This window comes from Sabethes cyaneus, chromosome 1 (assembly GCF_943734655.1).
Source record: "Sabethes cyaneus chromosome 1, idSabCyanKW18_F2, whole genome shotgun sequence".
NCBI lineage: Eukaryota > Metazoa > Arthropoda > Insecta > Diptera > Culicidae > Sabethes > Sabethes cyaneus.
In genome coordinates this window covers 14,105,296-14,129,803 of record NC_071353.1, presented here as the reverse complement: position 1 = coordinate 14,129,803, position 24,508 = coordinate 14,105,296, and the positions used below count along the sequence as shown (strand labels likewise).

The 24,508-nt window shown below is 43.3% G+C and overlaps 1 protein-coding gene across 2 annotated transcripts; it reads right to left on the bottom strand.

Annotated features, from left to right (window-relative positions):
- Nucleotides 1-6,133: 6,133 nt before the first annotated feature.
- LOC128737373 (uncharacterized) lies at nt 6,134-20,532 on the bottom strand. 2 transcript variants are annotated; one of them, XM_053832001.1, is made up of 15 exons: nt 20,440-20,532; nt 20,004-20,384; nt 19,749-19,934; nt 19,317-19,682; nt 19,077-19,253; nt 18,976-19,014; nt 18,893-18,919; nt 18,581-18,832; nt 14,054-14,377; nt 13,668-13,988; nt 8,143-8,421; nt 7,893-8,081; nt 7,627-7,827; nt 7,105-7,557; nt 6,134-7,045 (listed from the first exon to the last, which is right to left on the bottom strand). In XM_053832001.1, the coding sequence occupies exons 1-15, from the start codon at nt 20,447-20,449 to the stop codon at nt 6,264-6,266; spliced, it is 3,987 nt and encodes a 1,328-aa protein (XP_053687976.1). In that variant the 5' UTR covers nt 20,450-20,532; the 3' UTR covers nt 6,134-6,263. The 2 variants fall into 2 exon arrangements, with proteins under 2 accessions (XP_053687976.1, XP_053687984.1); XM_053832009.1 differs by having other exon boundaries at nt 20,004-20,381; nt 20,440-20,525.
- Nucleotides 20,533-24,508: the final 3,976 nt, after the last annotated feature.

Below are 24,508 nucleotides of genomic sequence, written 5' to 3'. Positions count from 1 at the left end.
GAGCGATAGATTAAATAGTAAGCATAACGGACGCATGAATACAGCAGCACATGTTTTCAGCACACACATGATGGAATCCCATTCGGGATCAGCAGAAAAGGAAAATGTTAACTTATAGATTACCAGCTTCAACGTGACGATTCGTGATTTCAGTCAGGTTGGCATTGATAACATTGCCAGGTAAGTTGCGTAGCGTACTATCAACTTCAGCGCTCGAGGCAGTAGTTTCATGGAATGTAAGTTGAAGGTTTTCAGCCAAGAGAGTGCATTTTTCAGCTAGCGAACTGCCATGACTATCACCAAGGAAGCTATGGCACGGGAGGGCATTTCCAGCCTGTTAAGCGGTAGCCTAAATTGTATTCATGGTGAAACTCTGTTTATTCGAAGTTGGATAACACTGAACTGAATATCCGAGTAGTATTAATTAAATGCTGTTAAATTTAAGTTATAGTTGCGATGAATGATGAGGTTGATGCTGTATGGTTTCTACATCCATCAGGGTCGCGCGCCTGTACGATACAAACCATACGTTTATAAAGCAATCCCTCGAATAGCTCAATGGGTGGAGCTGCGCGTGCGCTCACTGTAATTTCCTAGTTGCTCAATTAACAATAAAGCTGATTTTTGGCATATTGTTCGGGCTTTCAGCTGTTTGCTGCTTATTTACAAAATATGAACTGAACAGTCCTACCGCATTTGGCTGGTAAACGGCTGAATAATGCGTACCGTCGGTGCCATGTGCACGTGTAGGCATTAAATAGACCCTACAGTGGTTCATAGCCTCTTATTCAGCAACTCCTATTCCTACCGCCTCGTGGTACCAGCCGGGATACGAGCAACTTTGGTGGAGATCTGGTAACCAACCCCGGTGGAAGCCAAGGTCGTATGCTGACAGGAAAGGAGGGCTCTTTCGAGGTTCGTTGGCCCTCCGGCGAAACAGGGGGTTAGTGTAGCAGGCTTTGCAAGCTGTCACCACGAAAAATACTAAAGCACGGAACGAAGAACAAATAAATTCTTACTGGAACAATCGGAATAGACCCACGCGACGAAAAAGGACTATGGATTGGAAAATCCATCCATCGGACGTGGAACTGACGATCTCTCAACTTCCAAGGGAGCACTCGAGTGCTCTCCGACGTATTGAAGAGCCGCACGTTCGACGTCGTAGCGCTGCAAGAGGTGTGCTGGAAAAACTCAACGGTACGTACGCTCAGCGATGGACACCATCTACCAGAGCTGCTGCAACACACACGAGCTGGGTACAGCTTTCATAGTGATGGGTGAGATGCGGAAACGGGTGATTGGGTGGTGGCCAATCAATCCTCGAATGTGCAGGTTGAGAATCAAGGGCCAATTCTTCAATATAAGCATCATCAACGTGCGCAGCCCTCACCTCAGAAGTACTGATGACGACAAGGATGAATTCTAGGCGCAGTTGGAGAATGAATACGACCGTTGCCTAAAACATGATATCAAGATCGTTATCGGGGATTTCAATGCTCAGGTCGGTCAAGAGGAGGAATACAAACCGGTGATTAAAAGGTTGAGCGCACACCAGCGGACCAACGAAATGGGTATAAGACTTATCGACTTTGCCGCCTCCAAGAACATGACCGTTTGATGATGAATGTAGGAGGGTGATGGATGAGGAGAACGCTGCGCGGGCGGCCAATATGCGCAGTGCCACACGTCGTGCCACTTTCCACGAACGTGGAAAGACACAAACAGAAGAAGATGCAGCGAAACCAAATCTTTCGGGAGAAAAAGCGCTACCTGGAAGAGCAGGAATATGCAGAGTTGGAGCGGCTGCATCGTTCTCAGGAAACGCGAAAGTTCTGCCAGAAACTGAACGGATCCTGCTATCCCGCAAAGGCTTTGTGCCGCGAGCCGAAATGTGTCGGGGTAAGACTGGCAGTATTCTGACGGACGATCGTGAGGTGACCGATAGGTGGAAGCAGCACTTCGACGAACACCTGAATGGCGTCCAGGCGGAGAACCATGGCGGCGAGGAAAGCGATTTCGACGGTGCAACAAACGGGGAAGAGGTGCCAGCCCCAGCGAAAGGCGAAGTTGAAGAGGCCATCAGGCAGCTAAAGAACAACAAGTCAGCTGGGAAAGATGGCATCGGAGCGAAGCTTATTAAAATGGGACCAGAAAAGCTGACCGTTTGTATGCACCGACTAATTGTTAGAATTTGGGATACGGAACAGCTACCGGAGGAGTGGAAAGATGGGGTTATCTGCCCGATCTATGAAAACGGCGACAAGTTGGACTGTGAGAACTATCGAGCGATCACCGTTCTCAATGCCGCCTATAAAGTGCTGTCCCGAATCATTTTCCGTCGACTATCACCAACTGCGAACAGATTTGTGGGAACTTATCAAGCCGGCTTCGTCGAAGGTCGGTCTACAACGGATCAAATATTTACACTGCGTCAAATCCTCCAAAAGGGCCGTGAATACAGAGTTCCCACGCATCATTTGTTCGTTGGCTTCAAAGCCGCATATGATAGCATCGACCGGAATGAGCTATGGAAAATTATGGACGAGATCAGCTTCCCCAAGAAGCTCATCAAACTGATTAAATCTACGATGGATGGTACACAGTGCTGTGTTCGGATTTCGGGAGGATTGTCAAGTTCATTCGAATCATACAGAGGGCTTCGTCAAGGTGATGGTCTTTCATGCCTGCTTTTCAACATAGCGCTACAAGGTATTATGAACTGAGCGGATATCAACACGCGGGGCACGATATTCATCAAATCTAGTCAATTCGTCTGCTTTGCCGATGACATGGATATTATCGGCAGAACACCTGTGGCGGTGGCTGAACAGTACACCAGACTAAAGCGCGAAGCAGAAAAGATTGGGTTAAAGGTAAATACGTCTAACACAAAGTACATGCTGGCCAGCGGAACCGAGGCCGAACGACACCGCTTGGGCAGTAGTATATTGATCGAAGGTGATGAGTTTGAGGTAGTCGACGAACTTGTCTACCTTGGCTCACAGGTAACGGCGGACAATGATACCAGCTGAGAGATTCAGAGGCGTATTATCAGCGGAAGTCGTGCTTACAAGCTTCACAAGCAATTGCGGTCGAGCAGACTAAGTCCCCGTACAAAGTGCAACCTGTACAAGACGCTTATTAGACCGGTTGTTCTGTACCGGCATGAAACATAAACAATGCTCGAGGAGGACCTGCGAGTGCTCGCAGTTTTCGAACGACGAGTGCTAAGAACGATCTTCGGCGGCGTACAGGAGAACGGAGTATGGAGGCGGAGGATGAACCATGAACTCGCAAAGCTCTATGGCGAACCCAGTATCCAGAAGGTGGCCAAAGCTAGACTAATACGATGGGCAGGGCATGTTGCAAGAATGCCGGACAAATACCCTGCAAAGAAGGTGTTCGCTTCAAATCCGGTAGGAACAAGACGACCAGGAGCGCAGCGAGCAAGGTGGTTAGACCAGGTGAAGCGAGATCTGGCGGAGAGTACTCGGTGTCCGAGGAATTGGAGAGCGGAAGCTCTCAACCGAATTACATGGAGAAACTTTGTTCAACAGGCTTTGTCTTAGGACGGCAAGCCACCAAAATGAAATAAATAATAAATAAATAAAAGCGGTGTCTAGGTGCTACATTCCATTATCGAAACTTCGGGTGTTAAAAATGGTGTAGACCAAGGTTAGTCAAGAGAGGTTTTCTGATGTTCAAATTTGTTTTTCACCCCCGCTGGGTTACCCTTGACGATCACCGAAATTTTCAATGCGGAAACTATTGAATGTATAAACAACGTCGATGGTTGCTAACCAATCGTTCCGCGCACTTCTGTCCTACAAACTGTGAAAACTAGATCACCTATTTTAACTCACCTTGGTGTAGACCTTAGAGAACGTCCGGAAGAACAGGTAGTCGAACTGTTGTGTCAGGTATAGTTACTGCCGGTACAGACAGGATGAAATCCGAACATGTCCACTAGACTGCTCAGCAGACCTTTCGATTCCGGCGGATTGCTATGTGCTTCCCGGTGCTTGAGCTGATTTGCATGCGACCGTATCAGTTTGCACATTCCAGCAGTACGTTGTAATTGACGTTGCCAATAGCTTTCAAACTTCTCGTGCGGACCAGATCCACTTCTTGGCAGTGCATACCTTGTCTCCAGCTTGAAACGAACGGGTAACTATTCCCTGTTTCCTGTTGAATTCATGGCTGATATTGCATTGGTTGAAGTAGGCTGAGGATTGACCGCGTTTTTTGGCCTAGCATCATTTCTGCTGGCGATTTTCCTTGCAATGTTGGATGGTACGTTTGAAGGAATACTTGTAGCGTCTTGACAATCTTCTCCCGTTCGTTTATTTTCAGCAGCAAACGTTTCAGCGTATCGACGAATCTTTCTGCTTGGCCGCTGGACTGTGAGTGATATGGTACTATTCGCCGATGCTGGATTTCATGTTGCTTCTAGAATGCGGCAATATGATCCGAAGTGAACCGCAAACCGTTGTCCGATGGTATCGTTTCTGGATCTCCAAATCGGGAAGATAGTTTATACAGAAATTCAGTGACTGCTATTGCGATTGGAGGTTTAACGAGTTTGAAAAAATTGGTCAAAGAACGGTCCGGCGAAATCTGTCTGGATTCGCTGCCACGGTTTGGTTGTTTGGTGGTCATGACTGCAGTAAAACCTTCGGTGAGTCTTCGAATGGGTGGCACGCAGTTGTTGGACTTCATGACAAAAGCTTCGATGGCATAGTCGATTTTTGGCCAGAAATCGTTACTGTGAGCGACAGCTTTCATTATCTCGATTCCGGGATGACCTCGATGGAATTGCTTCAGAATATAATGGCGAAGATTGTTTGCAATCATCAACCGGTCCAAACGTCATCAGGCAGTACGAAAGCAATGGCTTCACGGTAAGAAAGGAATTGATGCTGCTTGCGAAGGAAGGCCATTCTTGCTGGTTGTACTGGATCACTTGCTTTAGGACTGGACACTAGAGCGTAGCTTTTTGGACCACGTTGAAAGTGACTGGTAACAATCTGACAGCTGTATTCAGTAGAACTTCGATGTTTCCCTGGATCGGGTTTCGTGTGACTTAAAATTAAGACGCCTACTGAGACGCTCCAAAAAACTTCAGTTCGTGTGACTGTCGGTCAGGCGTATAACCAAATTGGGTAGTGAAGATGTATTTGGTTTCGAAATCATAGCATAATAACATTAGAGCCCACCGCTACAACGTTGTAAGCGGTTTGCTGTATGCGGCGGGATACCTTTCTTCGAAACAAAGATTCTCATCAAGGGTTGGTTGTCGGTTTACAGCGTGAACCTTCGACCCATATTCATCCAGTGGAACTTCGTGACTGCAAACACCAGCGCGTCTTCTTCAGATTCAAGCTTGGCAAGTAGTCTGGTCCAGAAGACAGCTCCTTTACGTACGTTACGTAGTTCTCCTCAGAGTGCTTCGAAAGTTGGAAACACTGGCACCGGTTGCTACACAAGGTGGTGCTCATTCTGAAACGCTGCTTCCAGTTCTTCACGGTATCGAAAGAAAACTCGCGACGATGCGTCGGCAAAACAACATTTACGTACTTACGTCGTGCCCCGTCATACTGAGCCTTTGTAATAGGAGACGGACCTTAACTGCCTGGTCCAGTTTAGCGCCGTCCTTCAGGAAAAGGTTTTCGTGTTTCTGGAACTATCGGACGAACACACAACCATTCTCGGGCCCGTAGCAAAACTCACGGATATTGGATGCCAACGATTCGATGGTGATTTCGGGGCTGCACGCTGGCCGGGCCAGTGCCTCTTGGTTATTGACGCGATCCATCATGGTCATGAAATGAGCGTTTTGTTTCACCATCTGCTGGAGAATAAGCTTGCGGATGTCATGATTTCCAGCCATTCTGTGAAACAGGAATGAATCGATTCATGAATTTTCCCATTTGTTTACTTGTAACCGCAGGCGCGGCTACTTCGATGGATGTTACCAGCATGTTGCTTGTGGCAAAAAGTCCAGCTTTATATCAAGGTGCGGGCTAAAATCCAAGTTGAAGTTTGGCTTGAATTTTGTCACAAACTTATTTAGCAAACTAGATGGGTTCTCAGTATAAATTAACAAAATAAAGCTCACCTAAAATCGGTAGAAAATCTCTCATCGCTTTTATTTTTTCTCTCATTAGCCTAAGAACAGAGACGAAGTCTGCATAATACATTGTCCTATCGGCTAATTCGATTCACATCACAACTCAGTCCATACAGAGAATACGAGCCTTCTAACCAGGATACGGTTTTCGAATCATCGGGCCTGGCGGTATCGTCGCATTGTATGCCATCGAAGCAACCTGTTGAACCCACTGGGCACTGGGACGCGGTCCGCGAAAAGGTTGATTTCCCATCTGTGCTGCTGCTGGTGCTGGTGCTGGCATACGCTGGTAAACGGGAGGAACCACTACGGGAGGTACCATTACGGGCGGAACCATTGGGGGAGGACATGATGGAAGAACGCTTGCTAGTGCGGGTGCCTGCAGCGGTCCACTTTGCATCAGTAGCCCAGAAGACGGAAGTATTTGCGCTACGTGTCGGGCGTTCATTGCCATGCCGGAAGGTGAAGCAGAGGGTTGGATTGCAGGAAATAGATTAGGTGGTGGATTTAGTCGGATTTGCTTGGCTGGCGGGGGCACGCCCACCGTTTGGTTAACGTTCAGAGCAGGTTGAGGTTGAAGTGACCTTGTGATTTTGAGTAAGTTTTCCTTTTGATGTTGATTTAAATTAACGTAGCTTTGTCTGTGCGGGAAAGCGTTGGAAACTGCATTCAGTGCGTTAATCTGCTCGGGAATGGACATATTTTGGAACCCAGGGATGTTCTGTTGGGCTAGCAAAATTGCATTGGAAAGCTGCAATCGGTCACTGTCTGAAAGCTCGTCAAGCGTTTGGCGCTCAATCATCGATTGATGGTATTCCGGTCTTATCCGAGGTGTTAGGGCTTTTCGCAGAACGTCCTCGGAAATATTTTCCTTTGCTAACGTAAAATTTTGGAAGAATCGGGCGTCATACTCTGGAATTAAAATCTATGTTTATAGTACTGTAATTTGGTGGGATTTTTTTTCAACCTACCGGCATAGCATAGATTTATGATCAGTCTGTTGGAATCTTCGATCGAACGAATTTTCAGAGACTCCGTGGCAGTGTCCTTATCCGTAAAGCAGACAATCGCCGTATAAGGTGACATCTTTTGTATGTACTTTATCCCTCCGAGGCCGCTTAGAGCATTGTAGATATGCTCGTTCGATGTTTCCTGGTTGAGCTGTTCAATCAGTATCGAATTGTTCCGTTCCACTCGGATGGTTTCTTTTGCCAGGTGTATCAGTAATCGCTTTCCGTGGAGCGAACGCTGATTATACGTGCACGCTAAGTCGGCACCGAGATCGACATCGAACGTTACAAAGCAGATTTTACTTCGATCTTCGCGCAGAACTATAGCTTCGTAATCCGTAATATCGCCGCATTTCGCGAATAGATTGCGCAGGTCCTGCACGGTGGCATCCATGGGTACGTTATTGATTTGTACTGCAATGTTAGCAGGTATTTGAATGCTAGACTTTATTTTTAGTAAAAAAAAAGATAGGGAAAACTTACTCGCTTTGTCGTTGTAGAATCGCTTGATCGGAGCGGCTTCCTCGCTGATTGATTTAGTTTTCATTTCCATGTCTTCTTTGAGATTCTCCTTGTATACGACATAGCTAAGAAATTTTTCTTTGTTCCGACGGCTACGGGATTTCGAAATTTTTCTACTTTCCGGCGCTTCTGCCCCAGTTGGATGTGACAGATCCAAACCATCTGATGGGAAGATAATTCAAGCGATTCAAGCAATATTGATATTGATGAAAAACCAATGTGCTTACCAACAATTAACACTGCCTCATCACTAATCGTGTTTATACTGGCAAGGACATCAAATACGTTCCTGTTGGATCGTGTGTACTTTACTATTAAGTTGGCTCGGTCATCGAATGCATCAAACCGTAGAAAGCGGAACTGAGCCGAACGCACGCGTTTGCGAAAAGCTTGCCGTACTTCGTCATTGGTTAAAACTAAAAACAAAAATGCACTCTGTAAAACGAACATCGAAAGTGTTTATGGTACAGAACTTACACGGACTGTGCGACTTTACGGTTATTATTCCCACATCTGGCAGGTAGTCCCAAGGGGGGCTATCCATCGGATGCAGCTCCAGCAGGGAACCTTCGAAAAAGTGGTTCAGTTGGTAGGCATTTTGCGCGTGGTTGCTATTGATGAAACTTAATATTGCTGATTTTCGCAAATAGCAACTTTTTTTCTCGATTGGTGCGTAATCGACCACTTTGCCAAAATTGTTGAAATAGTCGATGACATCCTCGGCCGTTGCATCCCGTGGTATATTGCCAACAAACACTGTTGTCGATAAAGAACAATTTGTTAAAAGCAGTAGCCAGTCAGATCATCTATGTACAAACTTAGTAACTATGTAAAACTATATAGAATAAATATTCTTCACTTCAGTTTTAACCAGTGTAGTTCGTTTACGGCTGTTACTATTAGGCTATAGGCCCATTACCAAAAATGGCCAATGGAGGTGGAAATGTTCAAGCTGTTCAGCAAAGTTTAGAACTTTGTCGTTGAAACTATTTTGGAGTTAGAAGAACTCTGGGAAGTTGTGAAGCCAATTCAAAATGCAGATGGAACGCAGCCAGCAGTCTACGAGCGGAAGTGCCGAAAAGCACGAGCTAAGATTATACTACTTTTGGATCCTGTGAATTACGTGCATGTCAAAGAGGCGAATACGGCTAGAGAAGTCTGGGCGAAACTCGGCGCAGCATTCGAAGACACGGAATTAACTCGACGAGTGGGACTCCTTCGAAAATTGATCACCACAAGCCTAACTTCGTGTAATTCGGTTGAGAATTACGTAAGGGAAGTTATATTTACTGCCCATCAGCTACGGGGCGCAGGACTCGAAATTTCCGAAGTATGGATTTGTTCCTTACTGCTGGCAGGACTACCGGAAGAGTGCAAGCCTATAATTATGGCGTTAGAAACTTCAGGTATTCCGATTACCGACGATAGTATTAAAACTAAATTGCTTCAAGAAGTTCAAGGCGGATCACAATCGTTAATGGAGAAAAATGCATTCTTAGGCAGAAAACTGTTTAAGCCAAGGCAGAAGCAAAGCGTAGCCGAAAATAGGGCAGCTGATTTTCCGAAAGGTCCAAAATGTAAGCGTAACTAAGAACAGTTTCGATAGCAACGGATGAATATTTGGTTCGGGTGCTTCCATTTAAGGTTAGTCAAATTGTTAAATTGATCACAATAATTTGCAATCAGTGAGCCAAATTGTTCGTCGCGGCCACGAAGTTAAATTTAACAGTAAAGGCATTCAAGTTACTAATCAATTCGGTGAGTTAATCACTACTGGCTGGCATGATGTCGAAAATAGATTGTTTCGTTTTGAAGAGAATAATGAGCATTTAGCATTATCTCTAACTACGGTTGCACCGAAGCTAGACTTGTGGCATGGTCGACGACAAGCTCAAGTTCGGGAGCCACGTCGACTATGCCTGCAAGAAGGCTTCCACAGCTATTTCGGCATTGTCTCGTATGATGTCTAATAGCTCTGCGGTATATGGCAGCAAGCGAAGGCTATTAGCCAACGTGGTCCAGTCTATACTTAGGTATGGCGGACCGGTGTGGTCATCGGCGTTAGGTACCAAAAGCTATCTAGCCAAGCTGGAAAGCACCTATCGTCTCATGTGCTTGAGAGTGGCGAGTGCGTATCGCACAGTTTCACATGACGCAATCTGCGTCTTAGCAGGTATGATGCCTATTGGCATTATCATCAGCGAAGACGTAGAGTGCTTCAACCAACGTGGAACTAGAGGCATACGGAGTACCACAAGATCGGCCTCGATGACCACATGGCAGCGGGCATGGTCTAATTCCACAAAAGGTCGGTGGACACATCGACTTATCCCGGAACTATCTGGGTGGGTCAACAGGCGTCACGGCGAAGTCAACTTCCACCTGACACAGATTCTGTCAGGGCATGGTTGCTTCAGACAGTATCTGCATAAGTTTGGGCATGCGGAGTCCCCCGCGTGTCCCGAATGCGTGGATGTTGAGGAAACGGCAGAACATGCTTTCTTCATATGCCCTCGTTTCGCGGGCGCGAGAAGCAGCATGATGGCAGTGAGCGGACAGGACACTACCCCGGATAACCTAGTCCAAAAGATGTGTTCCAGCTCGGACATCTGGGGAGCGGTCAATGCGGCTGCTACCCAGATTGTACTCGAGCTACAAAACCACTGGAGAGCCGATCAACGGCGAATAAACAGCCTAACTACCATAGTCCAGTAGTTATCTAAGCGAGTGCATTAAGCACAATAGCCCCTCCCTGAAGTAATACCGATAAGGTGGTGCCAGGGGGGATTGAGGCTGGAGACTCGAGTAGGGTTTTAGTGGGTCGGGATCCTCACGCCCCATTAGGGGGGTCGGGATACCTAAACCCCACTCCCTGAGGTATCTTTTCAGGTGTCTGATAGTACCGTATCTTCTAAGGTGCTCAGCAGATTTCCCAACTCGTAAAAAAAAAATAAAAAAAAAGACTTGTGGCACGGAAGAATGGGACATGCCAATGTTCGTAACTTGAAACTTCTTAAGAACGGTTTAGCAAATGGAATACATGAGCCAACCGTTGGTGATTGTGTTACTTGTGCTATGGGAAAACAGACCCGGCTACCTTTTTCCGAAAAAAGGACGTAGGGCAAAGGATATCTTGGAGTTGGTGCACACGGATACCTATATGCGGCCCGATGGAAGAAGAATCGCTCGGTGGAAATCGATATTATGTGTCATTTACAGATGATAAAACAAGGAGGATTTTCATCTACTTTCTGAAGACGAAATCTGAAGCGGAAGTTCTAGGTGCATTTAAAAGCTTTCATGCTTTAGCCGAGAGACAAACTGGTTGCAAAATAAAGATTCTTCGTAGCGAAAATGGTAAGGAGTTTAAGAATAAATCCTTCCAGCATTATTTGGCAGAGTTGGGAATAGTACAGAAAACGTCTACCGAGTATACACACCAGAACAAAAAGGACTAGCGGAGCGCGTCAATCGAACAGTCGTTGAAAGAGCACGATGCATGTTGTTTGAGGCGAAGTTACCAAAGTCATTCTTGCCGGAAGCGGTGACAGCTGCTACATACGTTATTAATCATTCACCAACAAAAGGGCACAATTTAACACCTGAAGAAGCATGGACTGGGATCAGACCAGATTTGTCCAACATTCAATTTTTTGGAACAAAGGCAATGGCGCACATTCCCAAACCAAAACGAAAGAAGTGGGATATGAAATCAACAGTCTATTTTAGTAGGCTTTGACGAGCATAATAAAGCTTATCGCCTGTATGATCTTGTGAAAAATAGCGTATTCAAGAGTCGAGACGTAATTTTCATGAGTGAATCTGCAACATCAGAATCCCAGTCGTCAGAAGCAAAATCGTTACGAACGCGAACTTATGTACACTTAGCTTTTAACGAGGTCAACACGGAAAGGACGGATACATCAACGCCTTTGGGTATACCAGCGGCAACTGGAGCACCTGAAATTGCGACAAGTGAGTCATCGGAGTCCGAAAGTGAACTCTTTTCGCATGCAGAAACAAGTACAGGAGAAAGTTCCGAAGAAACAGCTGGCGATGTATGACTGTTATGGCGCTCCCGTCGCAATAATCTTCATATCCATGAGGGTCACCGGTGTTGAGGCGCAGCGAAAGGGAGCGCGTGATTCCAGGCAAGCACCGTGACTTTATTTTATCGAATAAAGACTATCCGTTTCACTGTTCTTCAGATGATTTGTCGCAAGATGCAGCATCTACGAGTCAAAAAGGTTTTTGCAAGGTTTAAAAGTTAGCAGACAGATATCCATCCAATCGTGTGATGCTCGAACACCAGCAGGAGCGTTGCGGCGTGAGGAAGCTTATCAGGTGAAAATTGCAATGGACGAAGTGTATCGAGCACTATGAAATAATAATACGTGCGAATTAGTGCAACTTCCTGCTGACCAGAGAGCTGTTGGTTGCAAATGGCTATTTAAAACCAAGCACGATGATAAGGGAAATGTGATTGATTATAAAGCGCGAAAAGTAGCGCAAGGTTTTTCACAAAAATATGGCTTTGACAACGATGAAGTTTTTGCGCCAGTTGCAAAGCAAGCAACTTTTCGTTTACTACTAACCATAGCCAGCCGCAGGAATTCCATTGTAAAACACGTCGATGTGGAGAGTGCATTTTTGAATGGTGTACTTGAAGAAACTATTTATATGAGGCAACCTGAGGGTGATGAACGGTCCGTATGCCGTTTAAGGAGGAGTTTATATGGGCTGAAATAATCAGCACGAATATGGAATGACACAATAGATACTATATTCAAAGTTATGGCATTTCAACCTATGAAAAATGATCCATGTTTATATGTACGACGAATCAAAGATGTATTTGCATATATATTAATTTATGTAGATGATATGGTTATTGTAACCCAGTCGGAAAATGAATTTGCATACATATATAAACACCGGCAGAGAAATTTAACCATCACGAATCTTGGAGACATTCATAGTTTTCTTGGTATGAACGTGGAAAGAAGCAAGAATGGATTTAAGTTGAGTCAAGCTGCATACATCCGGAAACTAGTGAAACGTGTCTGTCTTGAAAACGCCACACCTTCAAGGATACCGATCGATCCAAGCTACCTACAGCCGAAGAAGGAGATATCGCTTTTACCGAATAACCAAGACGATTTAAGTTTGATAGGTGGTCTTCTGTATGATAGCGGTTCACACGAAACTAGATATTGCAGTAAGTACGTCAATCTTGACGCAAAAATCGAGCTATCCGAATCAATGTGATTGGAATGAGCCGAACAGGATTCTACGTTACCCGTATGCTACATGTGAACACCAATTTCAGCTAGGTGCAAAAAGTGATAGATGTTCGTCGATGCGGATTGGGCAACCGATTGTCGTAACAGGAAACCAATCTCAGGATATCGCATTTTGTACGGCGGAGATGTAATTTATATGGGGCTCGCATAAACAAATTTGTGTTGCCTTAAGTTCAACAGAAGCTGAGTTTATCGCACTTGCTGAAGGATGTCAGGAGCTCATCTGGTTGAGACGATTGGTTGAAAGAAGTAGGAGAAGTGCTAATCGATCCAACAACGGTGTATGAAGATAATCAGAGCTGCATAAAGATGGTGGAGAGTGACCGAATAGAAAGAAGAAGCAAGCATATCGACACAAGGTCTTACTTTGTTCGGGATTTGAATGAAAAAGGTGTTTTAAATATCCAGTACTGGTCTACTGAAGCTTGCTGATATACTCACAAACCCACTACAGCGGGTCGAGCTAGAAACTCTGCGTAGGAGTATAGGAGTTTATCTGAAGCTGTCTGAGGGGAAGTGTTAGAAGTAGTATAGCCAGTCAGATCATCTATAAACTTAGCAACCTATGTAAAATTATATAGAATAAATTTTCTTCACTTCAGTTTTATCCACTAACCAGTGTAGTAGTTCGTTTACGGATGTTACTATTACAATTTCATAGCTTTGACAAATTAATAGGGCGAAGAGAAGCATACTTACATTTATGTGCATTGTGTGGCCCAAAGTGACGGTCGTTGTGATCGTTTTCACTTGCGGGTTTCAAACCATTCCGGGTTCGTACTACTTCAAAAGGCATCAACTTGGGTGTCATGCAATGTTTTGGAACTGAAGCGTGCAACGGATATACGTCTATTTGGTGCAGAGTGAAGACTTCTCGCAATTGTTCGACCTTTCCATACACATTCGAAGTTATGTTGAGCTCAACGTATGCGTAGTAATGGGCAGGTTTGACCAAATCTACAACGCTATCACGACCGAACACCTTATCAATTTCTACCAGTAAACCTTCTTCGTTAATCCCTGTAAAGTAATAGTAGAAAAATGATGCTTTTCTGCTCTGATTGGATAAATTAAATTAATATTACTCGTCGTCAAGTTCTTCACCATAACTGATCGTTTACAACTGTAAGTTCCTGCCCCTCGTGCAGGTACGATCATCACGCGTTTGTTGCGATAGCAATCGTGATTGTGGGCAATAGCTTGGGCGGCCTCTTCCCTGGTACTGAAGGTGATGCTCGCTGAAGCCGTTGGATAAAATGAGTCCCTGTTGCACGATAACGTCAGAGATTGAATGCGTTTGCCCTTGAACAACTCGCGAAGATCGTTTTCGGTGACGCCTTTCGGCAAATTGCCGATGTACACTGTTCTTTCGTCTTGTGGTGTCAAAATTCCATCTGTTTCATTGTAATCTAGAAATAGGACGGGAAGAAAATCATTTGTTTATACACATATTGCATTTTTTTTGTATAAGTACGTTTATTTATCTTGATTTTTGTAAAACATTAATATATGTTATTTAAATTCCAATTTCAAATTCAAATTTTAGTTCGTCTGTATCTATAGGTTGATTACATATGTCAATGAATGATATATACGAACAAAACTTTCAAGAACAGTGTTCGTTCAAATACGGAAATGCTCTCCAGTCAGGGAAGGTCTGGGATGGGATTTGCTTGGGGGGGATTTGTTTGATTTAGCAAGGATCTGTAGTAAGTCATAGAATCTATCTCATGCAGATGCCGGTTTATTAGTAGTGCCTTGCATTGAAGCGCAGGTAAGTGCAGGTTAAGCCCGCCGTTTACTTTACTGCGCGTCAGCTGCTGCATCGGTACCTTCGCATATGCTCCACGAAAGAGATGGTTTCGCATGGTCGCAGCCCGACGTCGATTGCCGTGGTTAGCTGTCCACCTCTCATTCGATACGAAGAGGTACTTGACGAACGAGAGTTTGATTTCTATCGCACCGATTTTTCTGGCCTGAACGAAGCTTTGCATTCAACGGATTGGTCGTTCCTGAATGGGGTTGATGTGAATATGGCTGTATCCCTTTTTAACCAACTGCTCTTATCATTCTTTCGCGACTTCGTCCCTCGACCCAGGCCTAAGCGGAAACCACCCTGGTCAAATTCGTGGCTTAGTCGTTTGAAACGTAAGAGATCTGCAGCGCTGAAGAAGTAGTCCTGTTTACGGAACTCGATCACCAAACAAGAGTTTGTTAGAGCCAGTCGTCGATACAGAACCCATAACGGCCATCTTTACTCGAGATATGTCTTGCAAAAGCAGCAACATCTTAAACTAAATCCCAGACGTTTTTGGTCATTCGTTAACGAGAAGCGCAAGGAAGCTGGACTTCCTGCCCAAATGTCACTAGGTGATCTATCTGCCAGCAATCCTGAAGACATCTGTAATCTTCTTGCTCAGCAATTCTCTAATGTATTCGCCAGTAGAAGTGCTTCAGCCCTTGTTCGTTCCTGCAAACGTGTGCGATATAAACATAACTAGTTTTACGCAACATAAAGCTGAAGCTGCCTTGAAGCAGTTGAAATCATCGGTGTCTCCCGGGCCGGATGGAATACCGTCGATTATACTGAAAAATTGTGCATCTACTCTTTCGAAACCTCTACAGTTTATTATTAACCAATCGCTTCTTCAGCAAACATTTCCAGTATGCTGGAAAAAATCCTATATCTTTCATGTGCTCAAAAAGGGAAACAAAAACGATATTGCCAATTACCGCGGAATCACATCGCTTTGCGCCGGCTCGAAATTATTTGAGATCCTTATTGGTGGCTCATTGCACGTTAGTTTGCCCTTTCGTTTAGTCGCTTTGAGTTGTGCAATTTTGTCTTTGATAGCCAGCATAGCCTCAAAAATGTTTCGTCTAGCGTTAGAACATTTTTGCGAGTCGGTCAAGACACCATCCGCCCGTAACACATTTTCTAGGTGTTGTTTGAGAATGCGGTGGAGAATTTTATAATCCACATTTATCAAACCGATTGGTCTGTACGAACGTGCAGTTTCCCCAGTGCCGCATTTTTTAACCAAAACAATCACTCCCGACAAACTGGGGCGGAAAATTTGAACTGAGTGCTTCGTTCAAGATCAGGTTCTATTCACGGCGGCTAATGTCAAACGTACGCAGAAAAAATTCTTTTGGTAAGCCAAAGCCTGGTGCGCTTGTACGGATGGCATGGAGAAATTCATGCAGGCTCTGTTTTCATCATCGTCTTCGGGAATAACTCTCTCGCAGCGAAATGGGCTGTTTTCTGCTTCGTCATCCACATGACCGCGAGCGTATAGATTGGTAAAATATTGCACCCTATGATCCTGTATCGCAGCAGAATCATCGGCGATCTCGTTCCTCTCATTTCTCAGCTGATTTATAGTATGTAGTTCTCCGGCGGCTTCTTTCGCCCAGTTGGAAAGTTGACAACGGCTCACCAGCAGCGTAGGTTTCATTTATCCGCACGAACATTGCAGAGAAATCTCGTTGATGCGCGAGCATTTCTGTCTTTAGACGGTTGATAGTAGCCAGCATGGTGCGGTTGTTTTGATAGCTGTCGTACGCAATTCGTAGCAGCCCGTAGTGACGTTGCTGTTCGCGATGAAAATTATCAAAAGCGACTTTGGACTTCCATCGAAAGAATGATGTAATTTTTGGTTTCGCATACGAAAGCCACCATTCCATCCACGACGAGTAGCTTGCGGCGTTGGTGAGTCAAATATTGCCACTTTTCTTAGAACTCGTCAATATATTCCGTAGTCAAGAGATGTGCACGAAGGGACCACTAGCCACGTCCATGTTCTCTATCGGGAAGAGGGTGGCATATTCTCACAGTGACGGCATTGTGATCAGAGAAATAACATATATGGATAGCAGTTGATCTCAGCTGTTCTCGGAGACCGGCGCTTACATAGAGTCGGTCGAGCCTAGAGGAAGAGTTGTGTGTGATGTGTGTATAGCCGATGTCACGTGGGCGAAGCTGCTGCCACGTATCATGCATTTGTAACTGTTGGACGACAGTTTGGAGGGCTGGACTAAAACTTTGTCCTGTGGCATCGCTTTGTCGAATAACGCAATTGAATTCGCCTCCGAGAATGATATTGGCGGTGTGTTGTCGGAGATACTAGGCAATGGTGTTGTTGAAGAAATGCTCGCGCTCGACACGAAGTGCAGAGCCTGATGGGGCATATACTTTACATAGCGTGGTATTGTGAACACGCACAGCCAGCAATCTCCCGTCTAGGCTTTTCTCGACGTGAGTGAATTTTATGTGCTCTTTTAAAGCAATTGCCGTTCCTCTTCTCGACTGGTCGACATTGCAGACAATGCTGTAGCCTGGCAAGGAAAGCTATTCGTTCTTAACTTCTTATAATACAATATCTAGCTCCGCGGAACGAATATCTAGCGAAGGAACGTTCGAAGGGCGCTTAGCTTGGTTTGGTTGGTGATTGAGTTACATTGAGTGTTCCGGTATTACAGCTCACGAGATCCATTTGATGCTGCATATCTACATCAGAAACTCTGTCGTGTTCTTGTTCAGTAGTGGCGGTGTCTTCTCCAGCGTTTCTCATTTTCTTGCCTGGCGGGTGTCCGCGTGAACGACGAGTGCCGATCGAAACTTGTGAAGCTTGGGAGCTGTCGGTTTCATGACCATCAGTCCTACGATGGGATAATATGTTGCCGATCGAGATTGATGCCGGCAAAAGTTAAGCGACAGCGGGGACTGTCTGAAGTTTTGCTGTCGAAAGTACCGCGGGAGGCAGCATTGTGTTTTTTTGGAGTGTAGTATAAGTTAAATTCATACCCGATGTTAAATTTATAACCGCATGCTGACTCTGAGCAATTCGTGCAACCGGATTTAATGCTGGTTTGGATAAACCTGCTAGTTTGGTCAATGAACTGGATGGTTTGATCAGTTTTCTCTTCGCTACGCTTGCGTACGACAGATCTGCTTCGCATTTTTGCACCAGCAGTTTTTTATTTTGCACACACGGTACATCGATGTGTGCAAATTCGTGGCAGTGCAAGCAAGTTTGCCGCTGCCCCTTGTGTTTTGTGATTGTCACGAGGGAGGGCATGTTCTTTGCCAGTATCATTCGAGCAATACGAACTCCAGTTTTAACAGCACCAAAATCACTGTAGCGGTCATCCCACAATAAATCACGAACACTGATAACTTCGGCGTATTCGGCTAGAAAGTCGGCAATCTGGTCGTTGCTGATATCTTCGGGAAATTCAAATATTTTTACTTCCACCGCTCTGTCTTCCATAGTAATCCGTAGCTTGAGGGGTTTCCCATCGAACGTAAACTCGTGTTTGCCGTCGTGTTTTTCCCCTACCTTCTCGGTCAGCTCAAGGCTATTGACCTAGGCTGAAGTTTTATCACATTTTCTCGCGTCAGACCGGGTTCTTTCGCACTGAATTCATGGATCTCATCATAGGAGAGAACATTCGGAAACTGGGAATAATCAACGCGAAAAGTATTTTCGCGGTGCGGCATAGCTAAATATGAATGTCGCGATAAGTGAAAAAATATCGATAAAAACGTATTAGTAGTTGGTGAACGACTCCCGAAATTTGCTCAGCTCGGAAGTTGAGCGCTAACTTACCATCGTCGGTATCACACTCCTCCTCGGTTTCGTCAATAGCCGGTGCGAATGAAGGCACCACGCGGGAAACATTCGGCTTCACAATGGAATGTTTCGGGGCGGGAACTGGGTATTTGACACTTTCGATTGATTGACTAGCACTTACGGGATGCACCGTTTCTGAAGTGTTCTGTTTGATAACTTGGTCAATAGATTGCATCTTTTTTATTATAAACTCATCGACTCGACCAAAACGGTAAACAGGTCTCGGCTCTATGGGAAAAAATTATATTGTTAATTTTACTTCTCAAAAACTGAAACTGGTATTTTAACCTTTAGGTTTAGGTTGCTCCTCTTCGCCTAAAATAGGAAAAGAATTAGGTAAAGTATATATAAATGGTCACTGATCAACCTACATTTTTCCAGTTTAATCGTCGTTTGTGCGGGAATAGTGGCTAAAATTGTTTCATTAATTAATACAGTTATAACCACCCCAAAATACGCCCAACTAACTAACCTGGTGTAAGACTTTCAACTAGTAAACGTTTCTTATTTATGATAAACTGATAAAAGTTACTCAGCGAAACCGCGGAAGCATTCTCGAAACAAATGAGCCACTTTTCATTAAATTTTTCAAGAAAATTGATTTCCCCGCATTTCCAAAACAGCTTAAAGACGTCATAATCTTTGTAGTCTAGAAGGAAAAAAAAATTCAGGATTTGAGTCGCTTAAACTGCGCAAAGCTGTTGAAACTTACAGGGCGGAATACCGGTCACCACAATCGAACTTTTATTGCTGGCAAACTGCATCGCATGGTCAATGCTCATTGTAGCGCGCGCTCCCGTGGAATAGAGTTTGAGTTTCTTATCTTTGTGCAGCAATCCGTCGAATTTGTCGAGCAGCAAATGACGGTCCTCGGATTTTGCAACACAAAGTGCCAGCGTAACCGTTTCGTTGCCAGTTGGAGCAATTTTAAAATGTTGAATTCTTGCCACCGCGTCGAAGAAGGCTTTGTACTGACTCAATGAGGTTCCCTTCTCCAGCGCGGGGAAGTTCTCGACTATCAAGAACGGCTTACGATGCCTAATTCGCTTCATGTCTTCTAGCACCTGAACATGGTCCTCTAAAGTAAAGGGAAGTTTTCTTTAGAAACTTACTTTGTGATTATTATTAGTAAGTAAATACTTACCACGATCATCAACGAAAATTCTACTTAAAGTGTACGGATCGCCGTTCAAAATCATCTCTAGTTCTGTTGCAAGGATAGCATCCCGAGTGCAACTCATTTGTATGTAAGCAGAGAATCCCGTCTTAACAACGAAAACAATTGTTCCACATTGTGCAAAATGATCGTATATGTCTTCTTCGGTACATTCTGCCGTGGAAAATACAAGAAGTCTTGCATAAAATAGGCATCTAAGTACAACCAATAGTTTCAACTTACCGGTACAGAGATCATCAATCCGAAACGCCGCTGGAAATTGTAGTACGGTTTTCTCCGTTAGCAGCGATACGCGAAGTCGCTTCCCATTATAGAGTTTATTATTTTGCTCTTCGGCGGCTTTCTTAGCACAAGAAGGTTTATGATAGTTTAATCGAGCATGATACAAATGGTTGTGTGTGCGCCAAATAGTCATACTACGTACAACTCCGTACTGTAGGAAGAGATTGAAAAATTTACCCGGAGAAACCTTTCCGGTGTTGCCGATATAGATCTCAGTGGGATCCTTGACAGACACAATGCTTTTTGGTTCTAGCTCCGCGTCTGAATCGTCATCTTGTTCTGATGAATACCCAATAGCAACATCATCCTCGGTGATAACTACTGGATAAAGCATATTAAACAATGGGGAATTATTCATCTAATAGGTGATACTTACACTTTGACATTGCTAGGAAATCAAAAAAAATATCACAAATTAGCGAAAAAAGTAATTATTTTACTGAGCTTACGGACTATGCTAAATTGCGAATGCGAAACTCGAAAGGTATTCAAATGCAACAAAAATGTCAATTATTGACAACCGCTATCATCAATCACGCAAACACTGAAAAGTGAAAATTTGCTGAAAATGACCGAGAAAATGACGAAAACGGCCAGGCGAAAACAAATTAAATTTATACACGCTCTCGGATTTTTGCACCAAATTGAGTAAATAATACTTTTTTATTTTAAGAGTTTTTTATTGTGCCTGGGTCGTGTAATTACCCGAGATTTGTGAGCTAAATTCACCCCATTGACATCTCTATAACGAGCTGCAGTGAACGTCAGCGACAGCATGTCCTGGGCTCAAAATTTGACAGCGGGCCCAAATCAGACTGCTGGGAGTTGAGTGAAACGCAGTGCTGACATCCCAGGTAACCAATAAGCATTTCCAATGCAATTTAAAAGCAAGCCAATAAGCATTTAAGTTGCCTTAAATGCTATTTTGGCAAAATATGCGGCTACTTTACTGCTAGCCCTCTTATAGTGCTGAAAATGCTTATTTGCAGCTAGTTACCAACAAGAAGAATTTAAATAGAATTGTGCATGCCAATTTACAACAGTTATGCAGTTAAAAAGCTGATAAACAACAACCTGCAGTATAAAACGCCAGGGATGCTAATAAACGACTGATTTACTGCTTATTTTAATGCTTATTGGTTACCTGGGATGCTATCTCATTTTCGCACACACGAGATGTTGGCAGCGAAAACATGGTTGCCTGCCTATGGGGTGGCTAAATTACTATAAGCTACTGTATCGCAATCATCGGCAGAGCGATCGAGCATACATGCAGTTGTAAAAGTTACGCGTTATGGGCATGGGTATGGGTTTAAGAAACAATTGTCACAAATTGTTGCAAGGGAATGGGGGGGCTTGTGAAAATGGCGTTTTTGGTGTTACGTAATATTTGCACGGCTCCTAACACCTTTAAGGGGGGACCCTACTCTGGAAGACCGAAAAATAATAGATTTTCGTACATTTTTTTCAGATGCTAGAATTATAGTTAAGTGTTGGGGTATTTTAGTTATTGGTTAAGGTATATTTGAAGATATATTTTGTATTTTTTGGATACCAGAATAGTAATTATTATGCTGGTGGCAGGTGGGCGCGTGAATGCCCTCTAGAAAATAGTTCCTTGCTGGCTGTACGTGCCGGGAACCAACGGAGCATCGCAGAACGGGTTTCAAGGATGATTTTGAAGCTTTAGGTCAATACCTAAATCACAGAGAACAGACATTCATCTTAGTTTCGCGCGATGTGTAAAATCTGAAACCGCCATTTTGCAAGTAAGTGGTAATCCACCTGTTACGTGGCGCTCACATCACTAAGAGTGAAATTGTTTTGCTTAGCTACCGTTATCAATGTATGTCAAAGCAATCGACGCATTTTCACTAAAACATTTCACAGTTGCCACAGAAACCTGCATGTTGTTTACGCCATCTGCTTCTATCAAACATAAAACAAAAACAATCGAATATCTACAAGAAGATGATTATAGAATACTCGAAGCCAAAATACAGGGATACCTCGATATAAGACAGCCTCGTTATAAAACAACCTCGATATAAGATAATTCGATATAAAACAATTTTGTCTTATATCGAAACAAATCCCTTTGACATAGCTGGTAACGATACCAGAGCTGATTTTCCATTCTGAAATCGGTGCCATGAAAATTTTCATTATTTCAAAATAATCCCAAAAATAGTAAAAAACTAATAGTTCAAACAATTATAAGTATAGTTCAAAAACCGTAAACACATAACACAATGCAAAACTGGCGACCGCTAATGCAATTTTTTTTTGAAAAAATCATGTTTCGATATAAGACAATTTCGATATAAGACAACTTTTAGAAATTATACATTGTTTTATATCGAGGTATCCCTGTAGTTAGTTCTGGTGCCGCCACTACTGATCTGCGATGTTTAACTAAATGATAGATCGATTGACGGTGAAATGCAAAAAGGATGACTACAGAAAAAATAAAAACTCGAAATACCGCACTGTTCAAAACTTTTACATTTATCGGTAAAAATTGGGAAGCATTCACTCAACTTCGATACCGTTTCCATTAATAAACACTCTGTTATCCTTGTTGGTCCGATGAAATTGCGGAATTTGGCTCTCCTCGGCGTGCGGTTGACAAAGATGCATCAGTCCGCCGTATGTACTGCCTGTATGTTTGTAGAAAGAGTACTTGATAGTACTGCTTGATAGATTTTTCTATTTTCTATTTCAAAATATAATTCAGTACATACCTCGACAGAATAACCATATAACACGCCACTCCTTGCCAAGAAATTTTTAGGATTTAGGATCGAACGTTTTCAACCATCGTTGAATATTATTTATTGGAAATCAATAAACAAAATCGAGTCGCTACGGTAACTGGCATTGCAGTTCCCAGTAACTCGAACATGTAAAATATTGTAGAATTATATATTGATTATGGCAGCATGGATGTCGTTTATTTGGCGCACCCTAAGAGAGATGTCGCTAGTGTATTGTTAAAAGTTTTACACATCATTTGAATGAAATTTAATATGAACATAAATGTCTGTTCTCTGTGCCTAAATTGTTACGTAGCGGTTTTCGAAAATTCGACAAAATGCCATATATAAATATATAGTATAAAGGTATAGAAATCACTTGGAAAACCGGAAATGGAAAGAAGGTCCTGCGGGCCGAATGTCATATACCATTCGACTCAGTTTCGGAAACTGAGCATTTTCTGTGTGTGTGTGTGTGTATGTGTGTGTGTGTATGTGTGTGTGTGTATGTGTGTGTATGTGTGTGTGTGTGTATGTGTGTGTGTGTATGTGTGTGTGTATGTGTGTGTGTGTATGTGTGTGTGTGTATGTGTGTGTGTGTGTGTGTGTGTGTGTGTGTGGGTGTGGGTGTGTGTGTGTGTGTGTGTGTGTAACGCTTTCAATCTCACTCACTTTTCTCGGAGATGGCTGGACCAATTTTAATGTTCTTAGTGTCAAATGAAAGGTCTAGGTGTCCCATAGGTCGCTATTGAATTTCATTCTGATCGGACTTTTAGTTAAAAAGTTATGTATAAAAATACGAAAAATATGGGACTTCATTATCTCATAGGTTCCTTAACCGATTTGAACAAAATTGATTGCATATGAAGGAGGAGCCTTGCAAACCCTTAACTTCCAAATTTCATGACGATTCGACTTGTAGTTTGAAAGTTACATAAAGAAATGTGAAAAAATTGTATTTAAAACATATTTTTGTAACATATAAGCATTAATTCAATGAAAAACATCACACATTTGATTATTATTTGAAAACTGCTGCTGAGATCTATCAAACGAAACCGAGTTATTTAAAATCGGACGGTTCATTCAAAAGTTATTCAAACTTTAACACTTAAGCAACGTATATTAAACCGTTAAAACGTGTGAAATCAAAACATATCAATCAAATGTTGATTGTATTCAATGTGTGTGATGTATGTGTGTATGTATGTATGTATGTATGTATGTATGTAGGTATGTATGCATGTATGTATGTATGTATGTATGAATGTATGTAAGTATGTATATATGTGTGTGTATGTGATGACAATTTGCATTTTTTAAATTTGCATTGAAATTCAAGAAAAGTGAGAAACATGTCAAGTGTCTGAAGTTTTTGAAGCCTCTTCGTGGAATACGAACTCTGAAACTAAAAAAAACGAAAAAACTTTTACCGACTAAATTCCACTATTTGATATTTATTCGCAACAGATACGAAAAAGAAGGGGAAGAAGGAAAAAGAAGTCAAACGTGGTGCGCTGTGATCGCACATTGATTCGCTATACAGCGCACCCCGTGCGACGTAGTTGCCACACATAGAATAATACACGTACGCATATGTTGGGTTGGAAATGAACAAAATGTTGGAGGGTCATTCCGGTCGACTCATTTTGTTTTGTCAGTTTGGTTCGTGGCACTCACACACCGGCG

Coding starts and splice junctions, on each gene's coding strand:
- LOC128737373 (XM_053832001.1), bottom strand. Junction 19,683..19,748: donor AATTTTCGTTGATGATCGTG/GTAAGTATTTAC, acceptor CCTTTACTTTAG/AGGACCATGTTCAGGTGCTA. Junction 8,082..8,142: donor CGTAAAGTCGCACAGTCCGT/GTAAGTTCTGTA, acceptor TTTTGTTTTTAG/TTTTAACCAATGACGAAGTA.